Below are 19415 nucleotides of genomic sequence, written 5' to 3'. Positions count from 1 at the left end.
GAAGGACATTACTGTCATATAACATGGTGATAAACTAGCTCCATCCAATCTCTTTCTTTGAAGTCTTTCAGTGGCACTGGCCCTGACAGTGGTTAAAACCTCACAATTTCCAGTGAATGTACACTCACTGGACACTTTATTAGGTTCACATTCTAGCCAGCTGTGGAGCTCAGCGAGCCGGAGGAGCTCAGCATGCCCGAGCGGGAGCTCAGCGAGCGGGAGGAGCCCGCGTCGCCAGCTGTGGAGCTCAGCATGCCCGAGCCGGAGGAGCTCAGCGAGCCGGAGGAGCTCAGCGAGCCGGAGGAGCTCAGCATGCCCGAGCAGGAGCTCAGCGAGCGGGAGGAGCCCGCGTCGCCAGCTGTGGAGCTCAGCGAGCCGGAGGAGCTCAGCATGCCCGAGCAGGAGCAGCTCAGCGAGCGGGAGCAGCTCAGCGAGCAGGAGCAGCTCAGCGAGCCGGAGGAGCTCAGCGAGCCGGAGGAGCTCAGCGAGCCACCAGCAGAGGAGCTCAGCGAGCCACCAGCAGAGGAGCTCGGCGAGCGGAAGGAACAACCGGCGCTGCCAGCCGCGGAGGGGCTCTCGCTGCCAGCCGAGGAGGGGCTCTCGCTGCCAGCCGAGGAGGGACCCGCTCAGCCGGAGGTCAGCGAACCGGAGGGACCTCCACGTCTTGCGCGGCCTCCACGCCATCCACGTCCAGTGCGTCCACGTCAGCGACCGGCGCGTCATAGACCATGTGCCACGCCTCGCTGTTGCTCACCGGAGCAGCGACGTTGCCATCGGACCCGTGGCAGGCCACCAGAACCGTTCCGCCGCCACCGGACCCGTGGCAGGCCGCCGGAGGAGCAGCGCCGCCGCCACCGGATCCGTGGCAGGCCGCCTGAAGCGTTCCGCTTCCATCATGGGGTTGGAGGTAGGCCGCCCGAACTGTTTTCCCACCACTGCCTGACCCGTAGCGAGTTTTGCCTGCTTGCGGTCCACTGGGTCGGCTGCAAGAACTGTTGTTCCCACCATGGCAGTGGTTGGACATTTGAACTGGGGTTTTGGGGCCCTCCGTCCGGGACCCCCCGCCGCCCGCCTGGGGTTGGTTGTACTGTGGTTTTTGTTTTGTTTTTGTTTTTGGGTCGTCGGGTGCCGACCCTTAGAGGGGGGGTACTGTCACGGACCCAGTTCCAGGGATTCGGGGTCCGTGAGCAGTGTGGACTACTATTGTAGTTATTATTATTATTATTATTATTATTATTATTATTATTATTATTATTATCATTATTGTGGTTGTTGTTATCATGGTTGTGTCTGCTGTCCTGTTTTTCCGTGTTGGTGTACTGTCCGGTGTTTAGGGGTGTGTGCTTGTGTATGTGAGGGTGCGGTCGTGGCAGGCACTTTTAGGCCTGGTGGGTGTGGCCCTGCCAGCTGACCGGTCCCACCCAGGAATCCACACACACCTGGCGCCGATCAAGCCTCGTCAGAGGAGCTTCAAAACAGTGTGGCTGAGAGCTCCTCGACGCTGGATCGTTGAGTGACTTCCCGTCAGTCTTAAGTGTATTATGCAAGGTTAGTGCAAGTCTACTCTTAGGTTTTGTACTCACGGCTGCCTTTGGTATGCGTGTTTCCTCAGGAGGAATTGTGGCGACCAGGAGGCAGCACACGGAGAGTACGCAGGGAACGGAGACAGAGCACGGAGCACGGGATAAAGGAGAAGACACGGAACGGGAGTTGGGATCGCACGGGGGGATTTATTGTTGTTCGGATTGTCACCACTGTAAATAAACACTGTTGCACTGTAGAGTCCTGCATTTTGGGTCCTCCTTTCCCCACATCCCCACGGTCTGCCAGCGAGACCGTGACAGTGGGTGCCCCCCAGATACTCCAGCTTGTGGGGATAGGTTAATTGGATAATCCAAATTGCCACTAGATGTGAATGGGCGAGTGAGTGTGAATGGTTGTCTGTCCCTGTGTGTTGGCCCTGCGACAGACTGGCAACCTGTCCAGGGTGTACCCAGTCTCTCGCCCTATGATTGGGATAGGCTCCAGGGCCTCTCACGACCCTGAAAAGGATAAGCGGAGGCGAATGTATCTATCTATCTATCTATCTGTCTATCTATCTATCTGTCTGTCTGTCTGTCTGTATATATGTGTGTGTGTGTGTGTATATATGTATATATATATATATATATATATATATATATATATATGGACAGAGGGAGAGAGATGTATATGTGTATACTTGATATTTTCTACTCTATTCTACTCTTAACACAGTATCAATCCGGAGTCCAGTACTGACAATAAAGCTGAATTTTGGCTTAAAGTTGAATACTTGAGGAGTTGGGTTCTGTCATATTCCACAGTTTGTATCTCATATTTAGCATCAAATGTTTGTATCTTTGAGTATATTTGACTTCTCTCTCAAAAATGAACCTAACAGTAATCAAGCTAGCTAGCATTAGCTTATAACTAAGCACTCCACCATCTTTTCCGAGTATGCTTACCTCAAGCTCCATGAAACCAACATGGTGATGGTCATAGATCTGCCATTAAATGAGTTCAACGTTGATTGGGTGACAATGTGCACATCCATGTTTTATATACAGTATTGCCTGTCAGCTCAGTTGAAAATTAAGCTATAAGCATTTATTTGATGCATCCTCAATAATCAGCTGTGTAACAAAACATAATGGATCCAGTCATAACTGAAGTCACACAGATTGATAACATGGTGCTTCAAGCTTTGACTTTAATGTTTAAACATGTGATCACAACACGGCAGTTACACAGTATTTTATCATCACTTGTCACACAATTCCTAAGATGCATAAACTCTATTAATCTGTACGGAATGTAAATATTTTATATGGATTAAGCTTTGTTTGCTAAGTTTTTTTATTATCAGAATTTGAGAAAGGAGAAACTCAGTGATCAGTAACTGTTACACAACAGACATGCAATACACACTGAAATAAGAACAAATATAAATCAAATAATTCATATCTTGAGACAAAAAAGGCCATGACTACACAAACCCCCCTCTTCATAAAAACCTCCTGACTGCAACACCTTTACATTCATTCTTACAGTTTCCCTGTTTGTTATAATCACCGATACACTATTAAGAAGTTTTAAGATTATGATGTACACAAAAGTTAAATCAGTGGAAAAAGTTTAAATCTGGACACACACTCTTCCCCCTACCCCGTTAAATTAATATGAAGCTGAAGGAGAAGATGCCTTTCAATATTCATTCAAATAGATACACTGTTTTCAACCACCTCTGGATCCATGTATGTGTACGGCAAGGCCAACCTTGAGTTTCTAGCTTTGATGTCTGCACTCAGCTTTTTGAGCTCTTCTTGAAATTCTTTTATCTTCAGGAGAGGAAACCTCTCAGTAAAATGCTTCTCTGGGTAGTTGCCAAGAAAAATCTGATGAGATCAATGGTACATTTAGTTTTGGTTCCACTATCACGTTGATCAAATATGTAACTCTAGCAAAATTTTCATGTATTTTACATTAAAATAAACAAACAGCAACATAAAACATAACATCTTTGGTGAGTACTTACACTATCAGAGGACTGCTTGCTGAGTAGCCATACTGTGGACATGGCATGCACTGTTGTGTTAACACTGGGGAATGTGTCCAGTATCGTTTTCTCAGTTGTTGTCCCCTTTTCTTTTGGTGGGGGAAGTTCCATGGTAGTAGGACTGTTGGGCATCCAGCCACCAAAATCGTACTGCATTGGTGAAGTAATTGATACATTATTTATAGGCTTTGAGAGATAGTTTTTAGGTCTGATAGCATTAACCTTTGGATCCAAATGTACCAAATATTCCACATGATTTCTAAGGTGTTTCACATCCAGATTTATCCATCAAGTGTAACATCACACGCTGTGCAGTTTTTTCAGTCGCGTTATTCAGCTTCTGCTCAAACTGCACGATTGACTCACAGGGGTTAGAAGTTCGTAGGTCACGATGCAGGTCTCACACTATACAGCCCGATGCCCTGATGTGACCTGAGTGCTCACACTGTGCGTCCATAAAATGAAGGTTATAACAGATAATCTGTCCCTCGCTCTCCCTCTCTGTCTTTCACTCACACAGACACACCACCACCATCAACTTTGCTAAATTGCTAATGAAAAACATTGATCAGGCAGCTGTGATTGAGCAGCAATGTAAATCCAACTATTTTCACGGTTGTTGTAGTCGTGATAATTTTGTGAGGCCAAATCTAAAAGGCTCGGATGCGCTTGCCAAAGTTCTACAAGTTGTGCCTCCATCGCTTATGTCCAGATCACACGCTGCACTGCTGTGCTACTTCGTTTTTTCACTTTCATTTCTGTGTTTGCGCGTCCGCAGTGTGAGAGGCTGTGGTGACACCCTCACGACGGCTGACAGGATTTCAAACTGGTTTGATTTTCTTACGACGAAGCGATTGATGATCGGGAGCTGGTCATGAGGTGTTAATCTCGTTACCCCACGTATACTACACGATGCATGACACACGATGAAGGCGAAACTCAGGTTTCCAATCACCAAAACGGTCGCACGACTGAAAAATCAAAATGAGCCCAAAATTGCACAGTGTATGCCCAGCATAATGGGCTGAAAAATACGTTAACTTCTACCTTCCTTTAGCAAGTGCGGAAGTCCAACTTTTTGTGCAATGATTAGCATCTTTCTCTGCCTTTTGGGTGCTACCACAGGTGCCTTTGATGGTGCAAAATGTCTCGTCGACATTGTTGGGGAGAAAACTTACAAACAAACAGTACAGCACTTCAGAGTCACAGTGTTAGTGATTATATTTGACAAGCTGAATGGATTCTGTACTGGATAGGAGACACAGCACGAGATTTACTGACAATAGTCTACAGACAATCAGGACCCAGACCACAATGCACTTAATATTGCACTTAAAAAAAGCATTTAATATTGCACCAAAAATAAATAAATAAAAAATCTGCGACAACAAGGCCGCAAAAGGTGAACCGCACTACAGTGAGGGACCACTGTACTGAAAACTGATCACATTTTAGCCAAGAGAACATATTTTTATATCCACTGCACAAGGTTAGTGAGTAACATGTTGGTGGCTGGGTGATTTGAATTACTCACTGTGAAAAAAGTCCTGATCTTGAACTTAATGAAATCTTAGTAAATAAATAATTCTTTGCTGATTTGCTCAAATATCTAGTGTCTATAACACCATAAGCCCATGGACTGCAGTGAATTCTAAGTTTTTTAAAAAACAACTTAAAGACAGACTCTTTTCTTTGCTTTTTCTACCAGGCTACAATTTAGTGTTTGATGCTGCTGACTGTAATTCAATTCAATTCAATTCAATTTCATTTATATAGCGCCAAATCACAACAAAAGTTGCCTCAAGGCACTTCATAGATACAGAGAAAAACCCAACAATCATATGACCCCCTATGAGCAAGCACTTTGGCGACAGTGGGAAGGAAAAACTCCCTTTTAACAGGAAGAAACCTCCGGCAGAACCAGGCTCAGGGAGGGGCGGCCATCTGCTGCGACCAATTGGGGTGAGAGAAGGAAGACAGGATAAAAGACATGCTGTGGAAGTGAGACAGAGATTAATAACAGATATGAGTCAATGCAGAGAGGTCTGTTAACACATAGTGAGTGAGAAAGGTGACTGGAAAGGAAAAACTCAATGCATCATGTGAATTCCCGGCAGCCTACGTCTATTGGAGCATAACTAAGGGAGGATTCAGGGTCACCTGGTCCAGCCCTAACTATATGCTTTAGCAAAAAGGAAAGTTTTAAGCCTAATCTTGAAAGTAGAGATAGTGTCTCTCCCGAATCCAAACTGGAAGCTGGTTCCACAGAAGAGGGGCCTGAAAACGGAAGGCTCTCCCTCCCATTCTACTTTTAAATACTCCAGGTACAACAAGTAGGCCTGCAGAGCAAGAGCGAAGTGCTCTAATAGGGTGATATGGTACTACAAGGTCATTAAGATAAGATGGGGCCTGATTATCTAAGACCTTGTATGTGAGGAGCAGGATTTTGAATTCAATTCTGGATTTAACAGGAAGCCAATGAAGGGAAGCCAAAACAGGAGAAATCTGCTCTCTCTTTCTAGTCCCTGTCAGGACTCTTGCTGCACCATTTTGGATTAGCTGAAGGCTTTTCAGTGAGTTTTTTGGACATCCTGATAATAATGAATTGCAGTCGTCCAGCCTGGAAGTAATAAATGCATGAACTAGTTTTTCAGCGTCACTGTGAGACAGGATATTTCTAACTTTAGAGATGTTGCGCAAATGGAAGAACGCAGTCTTACATATTTGTTTAATATGTGCGTTGAAGGACATGTCCTGGTCAAAAATGACTCCAAGGTTCCTCACAGTGATACTGGAGGCCAAGGTAATGCCACCCAGAGTAAGAATCTGGTTAGATACCATATTTCTAAGATTTTCAGGGCCGAGTACAATAACCTCAGTTTTATCTGAATTAAGAAGCAGAAAGGTCTTTATGTCTTTAAGACATTCCTGCAGTTTAACTAATTGGTGTGTGTTATCTGGCTTCATGGACAGATAGAGCTGGGTGTCATCTGCATAGCAGTGAAAATTTATGCTGTCTTCTAATGATGCTGCCTAAGGCAAGGCAAGGCAAGGCAAGTTTATTTGTATAGCACAATTCAACAACAAGGTGATTCAAAGTGCTTTACAGAGACATTAGAAACAAGAACAAATAAAAAGCATGATTTAAAATCGAATAAAACAAGCAAATAAACTAACTAACTAATTAACAAACAAACAAACAACAGTATATAAAATCAAAACAGATAAAATCAGAACAGTAGATAAAATCAGTAGTTAAATGTAAGTTTTGAAGTTTAAGCTTAAAAGTGTGGATTTGGTGCTTTATTCAAATGCAGCTGAGAACAGGTGAGTCTTCAACCTGGATTTAAATAAACTGAGTGTTTCAGCTGATCTGAGGCTTTCTGGGAGTTTGTTCCAGATATAAGGAGCATAAAAGCTGAATGCAGCTTCTCCGTGTCTGGTTCTGACTCTGGGAACTGATAAAAGACCGGATCCAGATGACCTGAGGGATCTGGATGGTTCATACTGGGTCAGGAGGTCACTGATGTATTTTGGTCCTAAACCATTCAGAGCTTTATAGGCCAGCATCAGAACTTTAAAGTCTATCCTCTGACGGACAGGCAGCCAGTGTAAGGACCTCAGAGCTGGACTGATGTGGTCCACTTTTTTGGTCTTAGTGAGGACTCGAGCAGCAGAGTTCTGAATGAGCTGTAGTTGTCTGACTGATTTTTTAGGTAGACCTGTAAAGATGCTGTTACAGTAATCAAGCCTACTAAAGATGAATGCATGGACTAGTTTTTCCAGGTCCTGTTGAGACATCAGATCTTTTATCCTTGATATATTCTTGAGGTGATAGTAAGCTGACTTTGTTATTGTCTTAATGTGTTTTTCTAAGTTTAGGTCTGCATCCATCACTACACCCAAATTTCTCGCCTGGTTTGTGGTTTTTAGATGTATAGATTGAAGTTCTCTGGTGACCTGTAATCGTTTTTCTTTGGCGCCAAAGACTATTACCTCAGTTTTGTTTTTGTTTAGCTGGAGAAAATTGTGGCACAACCAGTCATTGATTTCCTCAATGCATTTACCAAGAGCCTGTACAGGGCCTCGGTCTCCTGGTGACATTGTGATATATATTTGTGTGTCATCTGCATAGCTGTGATAGTTTATTTTGTTGTTGTTTATAATCTGTGCCAGTGGGAGCATGTAGATGTTAAACAGAAGGGGTCCCAAGATGGAACCTTGGGGAACTCCACATGTGATACTTGTCTGCTCAGATGTGAAGTTACCTATTGATACAAAGTATTTCCTGTTTTCTACGTATGTTTTGAACCAGAAGGGAAGCATGTATAATGTAAACAGAATTGGTCCTAGCACCGAACCCTGTGGAACTCCATAATTAACCTCAGTGGGTGAAGAGGACTCTTCATTTACATGTACAAATTGGAGTCTATTAGATAGATATGATACAAACCACTGCAGTGCAGTACCTGTAATACCTACAGCATGTTCTAATCGCTCTAATAGGATATTATGGTCAACAGTATCGAATGCTGCACTAAGGTCTAGCAGGACAAGCACAGAGATGAGTCCACTGTCAGAGGCCATAAAAAGATAATTTGTAACCTTCACTAAAGCTGTTTCTGTGCTGTGATGAGCTCTGAAACCTGACTGAAACTCTTCAAATAAACCATTCCTCTGCAGATGATCAGTTAGCTGTTTGACAACTACTCTTTCAAGGATTTTTGATATGAAAGGAAGGTTCGAGATTGGCCTATAATTAGCTACGACTGCTGGGTCTAGAGATGGCTTTTTAAGTAAAGGTTTAACTACAGCCACCTTGAAGGCCTGTGGTACATAGCCGATTATTAGAGATAGGTTGATCATATTTAAGATCGAAGAATTAATTGATGGCAGGACTTCTTTGAGCAGTTTTGTAGGAATGGGGTCTAAAAGACACATTGATGGTTTGGAGGAAGTAATTATTGAAGTTAACTCAGAAAGATCAATTGGAGAAAAAGAGTCTAACTTAACATCAATGGTACTAAGAGTAGCTGTAGATAATATTACATCTGTGGGATGATTATTGGTAATTTTTATTTGTGAAGAAGTTCATGAAGTCATTACAAGTTAACGTTAAAGGGATGGTTGGCTCAAAAGAGCTCTGACTTTTTGTCAGCCTGGCTAATATTTTATTATGGTGATTAGAGCATGCTCTAGGTATTAAAAATACTGATTTGAATCATATTTACGTAACTCGAATTTGTTAATGATGGAGTTTCATAGCGTTTTATGTTAGGACTCTTTACATTATACATGCCTCTCTTAGGCAGTATCCTTAGAAGGTATAGCGTACCTTTTTTATTAAAAAAAAATTCTGTCCATTAGGCAGATGAAGTGTAAGTTTATCAGTACAGGCAGTCTTAAACACTGTACTTAGGACTGCTGGGTTAGGACTGGTACACCCAGTCTCAGTTGAGAAACTGTAATTAGATTACAGTTTCAATGTTATAGTTACTTGCATTACAAAAATGCAATGCTGCAGTGAGCAGCAACAAGTATTGTATAATATATTACTTCTTTTGAGTAAGGACCCCAACACTGGTCTTTAACATACAATATAAAGCACCTTGAAGTGAGAGTTATGATTCTGCCCTTTATAATTACCATTGAATTAAACTGAAAAACATTTAAAATTCTTCGCATGACTTTCTATCAACTTTTAGATTTCTTAATACATTGGAAGATAAATTATGAACTACTTGAATCACCTTATGACTTAAAAGGAGGGCTGTGGCCTACAACAATGGTCATCACTGTAGTACATGAATGAGTGCACAATAAATGGCATTCCGATTGGAAATAGTTGTACGTAATTTCTGCTTCCATGTTCACGAGGTAAAGTTCAATTATGATCATAGAATACAATAAGCATTAAGTAATGTATTGTATTCACTGCTGATGGAGTTGCATCAACTCCTTCATAAACCTCAAAATTTTAGTGGATTTATCTATGCAAAAGTGATCCATGCAGAGAGAACTGAGAAAATCTGATGTGAACATCATCACTGATAATCAGGATATATTAAAATGCTTCACCTGTCCAGAGTTGACAGCTGAGTGCTGGGCAGAGCAAGTGAAGATCACCATGGTGACAAACTTGACCATCTCATCCATAGTGCTAAATTCTTGAGGAATTCCTGACAGAATAGGCAGAATAAATTATGAATTATGTCAACACAGAAATTAAATATAATATAATAAACAATGAACCACCTGTGGTTTCCTGTGAAAGAAATCCATACTGAAAAATTTCTTTAATCCAGTTCTGCAGTTCTGTGTCTTCTTGGACCTCAGCATCAGTCTTGTAGTAGAAGGCAAGTGTTGACTTCACCAACCTTTGGCCAAATGGAGACACATTCAAACATGTTCCTACTTCCATTGATGGTTTCTAAAACACATTTAAAAAGCTATAATGCATAACAGATAAAATAAATATAAAATATGTATGTTGGGTAATCAGGTTGTTAGTTTTTAACTGTTGCAAATCGGCAACGCCTGCCTCGAGAGGGTTAAAATCTAAAGAATTATGGATTTAATCAACTGCTCCCGTAACGGAACTGACATCCTCTTCTCGACAAAAAGCCTGGGCTCAGGAGAGCCCAATTGGCCTGCAGAGACGTTTGCTGTGTGATACTCTATGGCCGGTTGTGTTGTGTATTTAGCGACATTATCGATGGAGGACATTGAATGAGATCTACCAATTCGGAACCTCGATAACAGAGTTCTGGGTGATTGGATCTGGCTCGGACCTAGCTTATCGAAGAACAAGAAGCAGCCACAGCTGTTCAAAATCCCACCAGGCTGGCCGACAAGATAGACGATGAGTGGAGCTGTGAGTACTCAGACTGTGTTTATTGAACGCATATGGGCAAGATCTTGGAGAAGCTCACGGCTCTGCAATAGGAATTGAGAGATTTAGTCACCAGTGACAGACATTAGACCAGCTCTAAAAACTGGATGCAGTTGTTCGCACTAAACACAAACAACCACCATCTTCACTCATGCGGCTATCCCACTGGCAACAGATAGAGACCTGCCAAGGTTGAAGTTGACTGGAACAACAAAATTCTTCACTAATAACTAATGGTGCAATGGATAAAGGTTGATCCGTAATCCGAACTGATCCCAATCCACAGTTCTGTACGCAGGTGATCCGAAGATTCGAAAAAGAAGGAAAAAAAGTGTATGGTTCACGTCGTCAGTCTGTCAAGTGATAATTATGGCCAGTGTTAGTGGTCCAAGTGGAGGAGCAGAGGAGTTTGCGGCATTTAAGCAGCCCTTTGCTGCCCAATCCGACTGGGCTAAAGCTATTACAAAAGCTACTGGAGTGTTTAGCTGCAGACGGGAGGCCGTATTCCCTTGTGCTAAACAAGGGGTTTAAACTATGACGAATGTGCTTGAGCCACGCTATGATATCCCGTTGCGCGTCCACTTCAGTGACAAGATTGTAACCAGGCATTTACGAGCAGGAAAAGTTTAAAGTTATGGCTGAACTGTCACAGACATCTTCTGTTGCCCAACTACAAATGGGTGGACCTCCAGGTCAACGGAAAGCTACGTGACCGTGACCACTGATTATATCACAGCGGAGTGGTAGATACAAAGTCCTGTACTGCCTTGTATTGCACCTTAATTTGTTTTTATATAATTGCGTGGAATGAGTCTTGTGTTGAATGTTTTTAATAGGCAAAAAATATTTAACTAAGTTAATAAGAAATTTTTTTTTAAAAATTCATTTTTTTCTTTTTTTTGCCGATCTGAAAATTGATCCGATCCGTGACTTGAAACCGTAATCCGATCCGAACCGTGAGATTTTTGATCTGTTGCACCACTACTAATAACAAGATTGTTGTCTGAACTTTCTGTCTGACCTTCAAGGCCACCTGGGTCCACTGGAGACTTGATCTTCTTTCTCCTTCTTTTTTTCTCTTTCTCTCACCCAAACTGATCGCAGCAGATGGCCGCCCCTCCCTGAGCCTGGTTCTGTGGGAGGTTTCTTCCTGTTAAAAGGGAGTTTTTCCTTCCCACTGTCGCCAAAGTGCTTGCTCATAGGGGGTCATATGATTGTTGGGTTTTTCTCTGTATCTATTATTGTAGGGTCTGCTGTACAATATAAAGCATGGGGTGAACACGGGATACACTCACACACATACTCATGTAACGGACACAGACACTGAGTTGTTTTTGTTTTGCTGTCCTTAAACTGCTCTCCTAGTGGAGGTGAGTCTGAGTAGAGTCCTTTTTTTCTCCTCCTGTCCCTGATGTTGTGAATTTTCACTGTTCTTTTTAAATGCTATCTATTCTGACCTGTCTCCGCAATGTGATGTTTGTGTAATATATGTATGGTCAGAAGGGTCAGTTTCACTGCAGGCAACTGCATGTCACAAATAAAGGCTTCATTCATTTATTCTTTCATTTAAAATAATAACTGGGAAGCCATCTGGAAGAATTTTGTTTTTGTTTCGGCAAGCATCTGAAAGTACATTACTAAATTTACCAGGGTGTGAAGAATGGCCTAGGTGAACTTCGAAATAAATTGAAGTTATTCTGTATGTTGTGTCAGACAAAGTGGTAATAGAACCTGTTGATGATTTCCCAAAGCTGGAGTCCATCATCCCTGTAGTAGAAGTTTGGCACATCTTTCAGTCCACGTTCCTCAATATCATCTGGGATACAGAGGGAGCTGTAGGTCAGTGAGGTCAGTGATCTTCTCAGGATTGTGAGGGCACCCTCTCCACCAGAAGATGTAAACTAGGAAACAGTCAAATCTTAGTGGCAAAAAAATACATGTTGGTCAAAAAGAACATTTGTTTGTCCTTTTTGTTTGTTTATACCTTAGCAAAAGTTCCTCCTTTAGATATCAGAAGCATCCGAGCTAAGAAGTTGATGTTCAAAGTGTAGCGAGTGTGAGGTATGAGAAGCTGAGGGAAGCAGAGAAGTTCATTTGTAAGAAGACTACTTTTTCCTTTCTTGTCTGATGTTTTATATTCAAATGTTTAATTCTGCTGTATAACATATATGTAAATGGCTAACATCAAAGTCACAAGTTTTGTTGCTTTCTGTACCATTTACCATTGTGTTAAATCTTCAAAACAATTAATCAACTTTACATACCTTGTACAGTGGATGCACCATTGGAAGGTTGCGGAGCAGTGACACTGCAAAAACCTCAGCCAGCAGATGAGTGCGCAGCAGATGAGCATTTAGTTCATAAAGGTTGAAGTTTGCACTTCTCACAAACGTCTTGGCCAACAACCAGTCGTACTCAGAATCACTAGGATAAAAAATCGGGTTGTCCTTTGTTGGTTTCTGCTTCAGCTGCAGGAGAAGGAATAAATGTGTTTTCTTACTTATACTACCTTTTTTTTAATCATTACGAACTGCTAACCATCAAACACTTTTATAGATGTTGAGCAGACCAACTCAAACACAAACTGCAATGAAAAGCTTTATTTACTGTAAAAATAACGATTAAAGGCGCAGGAAAGAAACAGACCGAGGATCTTTGATAATCCAGGGAGACAGAGAAATGGCAGTTAGTGACTGGAAAGCACATGACTAGGAAAAGATTTGGATACTGAATGAAAGAATTTAAAGGTGAGTAGAGATTATTTGTCAAGTTAAAAAGGTCTTGTGTGAGGAGTTTGAGGAAAGGTGGCTGAGGCAGAGAGGAATAAAGGTAAGAGTAGTGGTGTGTGAGAGGCATAGAGGTGTTCAGGTAAGCAGCACACAGTGCAGGATTTACGGTGGCAGGACAGTCTGATGAAAGTGGAGAAGGGTCATGGCTGATATTCTTCTGAAAGATCCTGGGAAAACTGGCAAGCTGGAAGGAGGACTGCCGAAAAGCAACAGTAGAAACTGCAGATTGACACTTTCCCAAAATTCAAGTCACAACAAAACCACCAGAGCAGAGACAACAATCAGGTGTAGGATATCTGCCTCGTTGCTACTTAAATACACTAGGTTGACAGAACCAAATGGCCCTAGTTGTGCCAGAGAAACCATGTACACCACAGTCACACCCAGCTGCCCAACTGTTCCTGAAAAGCAAAACAGAAAGCGGTAGGTAAACCCCATCCACGCTGGATCGTACCAGTCCTCCTTTTCCCTGGTTGGCAAATCAATGATTCTACGTCACAGAAAAGTCTGCCTTCGTATCCTCTGGCTGTGATGTAGGTGTTAAGGCATGGAGGGAACTGTGATTTCAGTCTCTTCGCCCTTGTAATGTAATTTATAGATAATTGAAAGGGGAGAGACTAGTAGCCGAGAGTCTTAGGGGTCATGTGGAGGAAGGAGCCACTGCTGTTTGTGTCAAAATATTACTAGGGAACTAAAGATAAATCTGCAGTCTCTAAGTCAGGTTTAAGGACCCAATTTGGGGCTGAAGGGATGGTGAATTGTAAGAAGTGTGACAAACAGAACGTGCTGATCAAAAACCCTGTGATGATGATGGTGGGGAGTAACTGGCAGTTATTTCCACAGGAGCCTCAAGGGCCAAACCTCCGTACTGAGTTGTTTCATAAGCTAACCCATACGGAAAAGAAATAGTAAAAACTTATATGTGATTTACTCATGAAAGTGGCCACTTTCATGAGTAAATCATTTAAGGCTTACATGATTTACTCATGAAAGTGGCCACTTTCTCATTACTTTCATACATTGTTTTAGTAAGTATCCAAAACATACAAGTTTCATTATATAATTTTTCAAGGGATCTTATATCTGTTTTTACTCTTGTATGCTTTTCATACAAGTTTCACACAAGACAGATACAAACTTTATAAGATTTATATATATCTTTTCCATATGGGAACTGTCAATTAAATTCAGCACCAGAGTTTAAAATCACTTAAAAAGAAAGAGTGCCAGTGACAGGTTGTTGCATGTGGGGACCTTCGAGTCCAGAAGACACCGCTTACCAGTACCGCCACATTTGGAGGTTGGCACTTTCTTTAGGTTGAATGAGGCAGGTGGCCAAGAAAGGACAGACAGATCGCAATATGTGCAGAGTCACTCCACAAATCTCTGCCATCACCTTTGATGCCGGTCTTGTGTGACCCTGCTGCATTGGCTCCCATGCTACAAGCTAACAGATAAATCCCAATAGCTAAATTGACAAGATGAGAATTTTGAGAATCTTGTATGATCTTGTTGTGATTGTTTTAAGTTTCTGTCTGCTGTTTTTATCTTTGCTTTGTGTTGTTGGCGTTTTGTTCATATCTAAATATTAAGAGAAAGATCACATGTGACTCCTCATTAGGATAGGATTAGTGTAGGTGTATGAGATTTTAACTTCAGTTTGATATTGTTAGATGATATTCCTGAGTAGGGATGGGTATCGTTTAGGTTTTATCCGATATCGGTGCCAAACCGGTACTTTTGAAACGGTGCCGGTGCTTAAACGGTGCTCAAACCGGTGCTTAAAGAATGGAGAACACAAAATTGGTCCAAAAACCTCTCATGTTCAGCTGGTTTTTTTTGTAAAAAGATAACAATGTTAGCCTTTTCTGCAGCTATGGGGCATATATGGTATCACTCTTGGCTGGAAGCAGTGCTTAAACAATGGAAAAAACACAAACTTTGTCCAAAAACCTCTCATGTTTAGCTGTTTTCCACTTTTTCTTTGGTCATTTTAGCCTTTTTGGCCAGGGTGAAGGGAGTATCTGCCATCAAACAAGAAGTCAGCTGCATGTAACTACGACTGTGTTTGCTAGTTCACCTTATATGCATTCATTTAATAATGTGGTTAGCCTACTCAGCATAAATTACACACGAACAACATTAAGCTACTCACGCAGAGAAGAATGGCTGCTGCTGCCATTATCATCCGTCATCATTTTTGCTACACTGGCAGGGCTAGGGGCCAGGACTCTCCTCTTCGGGTGCAGTAGATGCGCTCGGTGTGAGGTCTCGCAGCACGCTATCAAATACGGCGCATTTTTCGGCTTTAAAAAAAACGCTATGCGTCGCCAGGTGTTTCATCGGATTTGAGGTGTTACCTCCTTTGACAGTATCACAGTATCACCTTAAAGCACTTGTTGCAGGCTGCTGAGTTTGCATATTTTGCTGTGAAGTACAGCCAGACTTTTGACCGCTTGCCTTGGGCATTTTTAATCTGTAGCTCCGCTCTAAAATAACGTACGTACCTGGACCCGCCTACTATCCTCGGAAACGTAAAATGATTGGCTAGAATTCAAAGTGTATGACATCTCAGGAAAAAAAAGCACCGAAATAAAGCACCGAAATGTGCGCTGCTTTTCGGTCTGGTTACTACCATTTATGTCAGAACCGATACTGGTACCCATCCCTATTCCTGAGACATTCCTTGATATGCTGCTTAGAGATAGTGGTTATTCTCAAAGCTGAGCCAACCAGAATCTATCCAGCCTTTAAGCGATGATGTGCTGAATCCTGCTTCCGGTCCAAAAGTACTCTGCTTTTAATAGGGCTATTGTGCTTTTAACATATTTTAATGCTTGGTATCTTGTTCTATTTCATCTCAACAAGCCCCTAAAAACAGTCAGTGATCACTGTCGGCCTCTCTCTATTTTTATTTCCGCTAATCATTTTAAAGCTCAGTTTTTTAAAACCTTACGATGTAACTACAGCACAGCCCATGCAGCAGTATATTAATGACTAACCTTGTTTTGTGGATGGATTATCTCACTTGTTCCCCTGACTGAAGTTTGGTCCGTTTACAGCATCCTGCCATGCTAATGTTATGCTAACATAGCTGTGTCGCTAGCGATCATGCAGCACATCATTATATACCTGCTAGTCCAAGTTCTGTAATCCTACAAACGCCACTGCTGTTTAGTTTTCTGTCTTCATTTATGTTGGGAGTGATAGCAGAGCTGTAACGTTTTAATTTTTTCAGAAGTCTCTCATTCAGAACATGGTGTATTATATTGAAATGGAAGCTAGCGAGCTAACTCCCTGCTAACTTCGACTTCAGTTAAATTTCATAAATAATTCAGTTTTCATGGATGCCTGGATGTTAAACTTAATCATTGCACCTGGTAAAACAGCAACACTGATCATTTTATTAAAGATGAATGAATTTAGACAGTTTTTAAACTCTCAGTAATGCTGCAGAGATCTTTTGACTTAGGAACCTGCAGCGGAGTTTGGGCCCAGACGCGGCTAATGACGTCAGCCTTAAAGACCGGATAGACAATCAATAAGAGAATTGATAATGAATGGAATCCACGAGTGATATTGATATTGGAATTGGAATAAATTCTTATTAATTTCATTCCCTAAAGCTACTGAGAACTTTTTTCTGGCACAGACATTGGCAACAACAACAGGGATTGGTTTAGCAAGAGCTAATCTCTATGCAGAAGGAAAAAGATAAACAAAATCCATATACAATAGATGCACATTGTCTAAAGCAATTTGAGTGCTCAGGTAGGCTTGAAAAGTGCTATATAAGAACCAGTTAATTTACGTTATTAATGTCTGAGTTCTAAGCTCACCTGAATAGCAACTGGCATTAACTGATCAGCATTGTTTTTCCAAAGTAGGACAAGCGGGGCCATCAAGAACTGTTTGTTCCCATTGATGGTGTTTGACTCCACTTCATCCAAAATCTTGTAGTCACACAGGAAGATGTTACCCTTCTGTTTGAAATTTCAGAAGGAATGACAAATTATTTGACCCCATGCATTTAGTCTGGGTATTACAACTGCAAAGTAAAATTTGCCAATACAAATACCTCACCAACATACAAATAAGAGCAACCAGATATCAGTCAACTTTATTTAATAGAAATTTAAATTAAATAAACCTCCATTTCTTCTGCCAAATTATGCTGACCATCAGGGAAAACCGTTTCATCCGTGACAGATAAGTTATTGGGCAGTTGTGTACAGCGTTGGATCAAAATGGGATTGGTACCATTTAGAAACTGATAGCCAAAGAATGCATCTTCCTTCCAGTGTTTAGAGACGTATTCTAGAAATAAAACATAATTTTACTTCTCTGTGTTTAAAATGCTTTACAATCCTTCTCAACCACTGTTAATATCATAAAATTTGACCGCAGGCAAAAAACAGGAAAGTAAAATTCATCATGTCATGGACATAAATGCCAGAGTCCTAATAATATGACTTATTCTATGTTACTTTATGTGCTATTATACATTATATAATATGGTCTAATGATTGTTCATTACCTGAAACCTGAGTTTTGTGGACATTTAATAGTTGTTTAATATCCTCTATACAATTAAACTTGTTAGACTGAAGCATTCCCATCAGTCCCAGCCTTCCCAGTCTAGAAAAAAACACAGTAGCTTTTTCAGATGATTAGAATCATATATGTATATATATATATATATATATATATATATATATATATATATATATAACAGGGCATTGTTGGAATGCTACTACGCAAGTAACCCCGGCGGAAGGGGCTACATGAATAGGATGGATTCTTCGATACCCAACATCCACAATGACGGCGAAACAACTAGTAGCTCAGTGTTCCAACATTCGAAAGAAGGGACTGCTCTCACAGCTAGAGATTGACGAGGTACAACACAAATGCTATGGCAAGGAGGAGTCAGGACGCCAGGTCAGGGGGGCGATATCATCACCCCCACCCGAGATTGGGTACATAGCCCCAAGTGCAATAGGAGAAGGATTGCACGTTAAGTGCGAGAGGAACTGACCTGAAAGATAGGATCATGGCCAAGCTTGAAACCTGGATCCCCCGTAGCCGGTTACCAAGATTAAGTGAAGTACCCTCAGAAGGTCTGCTAGATGATGTTAATGCAGCACTACGGACAATACCTACAACCACGATTACCGACACTAACAAGCTGATCTACAATACGGCAGCAGTGATCAGTGAGATGCTTGGCTACAAGATGAACAGCCACAAGGGGCAGTACCCTCCATGGAGAAGGAGGCTAGAGGGCAAGATCAAAGTAGCACGGAGGGAGGTTTGCCAACTAACGGAGTTGCAGAAAGGTGCGACAAAGAAGGTGCATAAGAAATACAGCAAGCTGTCCATACCTGAGGCCTTGGAAACTGCCAAGCAAAGACTCACAGCCTTGGCCAGCCGCTTGAGGAGGTACACCAGAGAGATAGAAGGCAGGAGAATAAACCAGCTGTTCTCCACAGAACCAGCAAAGGTGTACTCTCAGTGGCAAGGGAACAATAATAATAAGAGAACAGCACCACCCAGGCTGGAGACCGAGCAATACTGGAAGAGCATATGGGAGAAGGACGCAACCCATAACGGCAATGCTCAGTGGCTAGTGGATCTGAGGGCAGACCACAGCGACCTCCCCGAACAGGGTCCAGTAACCATCACAGTGGCAGATATCCAAGAAAGGGTCTCCAGTATGAAGAGTTGGACAGCACCAAGGCCCGACATGGTTCACGCCTACTGGCTAAAGAAGCTGACTGCACTCCACGAGCGTCTGGCAGCACAAATGAACCAGCTGCTAGTTAACGAGAGACACCCGGAATGGCTAACCGAAGGTCGGACGGTCCTGATCCCCAAGGACCCCAAGAAGGGACCGGTCCCCTCCAACTACCGACCAATAACCTGCCTCAGTACTACATGGAAGCTCCTGTCAGGCATCATATCAGCTAAGATGAACAGGCACATGGGTCAATACATGAGCGGGACACAGAAAGGAATTGGCAAGAATACCAGAGGCGCAAAACACCAGCTACTGGTAGACAGAACAGTCAGCCGAGACTGCAAGACCAGACTGACCAACCTGTGCACTGCCTGGATTGATTACAAGAAGGCCTATGACTCAATGCCCCACAGCTGG

At 42.2% G+C, this 19415-nt stretch overlaps 2 protein-coding genes across 4 annotated transcripts in view; one reads left to right on the top strand and one right to left on the bottom strand.

The window, feature by feature from the left end:
- The first annotated feature begins 105 nt into the window (after nucleotides 1-105).
- Nucleotides 106-1780, top strand: LOC309700805 (uncharacterized protein). 2 transcript variants are annotated; one of them, XR_014274757.1, is made up of 2 exons: nucleotides 106-1523; nucleotides 1613-1780. XR_014274757.1 is itself a non-coding variant. In XM_082524632.1 (2 exons), the coding sequence occupies exons 1-2, from the start codon at nucleotides 193-195 to the stop codon at nucleotides 1762-1764; spliced, it is 867 nt and encodes a 288-aa protein (XP_082380758.1). In that variant the 5' UTR covers nucleotides 106-192; the 3' UTR covers nucleotides 1765-1780. The 2 variants fall into 2 exon arrangements, 1 of the variants encoding a protein (XP_082380758.1); XM_082524632.1 differs by having other exon boundaries at nucleotides 106-907.
- A 922-nt stretch (nucleotides 1781-2702) lies between these two features.
- LOC309700802 (hydroperoxide isomerase ALOXE3-like) overlaps nucleotides 2703-19415 on the bottom strand; it is a 34811-nt gene continuing 18098 nt past the window's right edge. Inside the window, exons 6-15 of one of the 2 annotated variants that reach the window (XM_082524625.1) lie at nucleotides 17796-17896; nucleotides 17409-17575; nucleotides 17098-17241; nucleotides 12734-12937; nucleotides 12454-12540; nucleotides 12201-12370; nucleotides 9833-9954; nucleotides 9656-9756; nucleotides 3557-3727; nucleotides 2703-3416 (exon numbers count right to left, since the gene is read on the bottom strand). In XM_082524625.1, coding sequence (XP_082380751.1) covers nucleotides 3237-3416; nucleotides 3557-3727; nucleotides 9656-9756; nucleotides 9833-9954; nucleotides 12201-12370; nucleotides 12454-12540; nucleotides 12734-12937; nucleotides 17098-17241; nucleotides 17409-17575; nucleotides 17796-17896 — 1447 coding nt within the window. In that variant the 3' untranslated portion in view covers nucleotides 2703-3236. The remainder of the gene's footprint in view (nucleotides 3417-3556; nucleotides 3728-9655; nucleotides 9757-9832; nucleotides 9955-12200; nucleotides 12371-12453; nucleotides 12541-12733; nucleotides 12938-17097; nucleotides 17242-17408; nucleotides 17576-17795; nucleotides 17897-19415) is intronic. The other variant, XM_082524626.1, reaches the window with a different exon arrangement.

Source organism: Aulonocara stuartgranti, assembly GCF_965226115.1.
Source record: "Aulonocara stuartgranti genome assembly, chromosome: 23".
NCBI classification, from domain to species: Eukaryota; Metazoa; Chordata; class Actinopteri; order Cichliformes; family Cichlidae; genus Aulonocara; species Aulonocara stuartgranti.
Note: the sequence above shows the minus strand (reverse complement) of the source record. Positions and strands in the feature narration are given on the sequence as shown.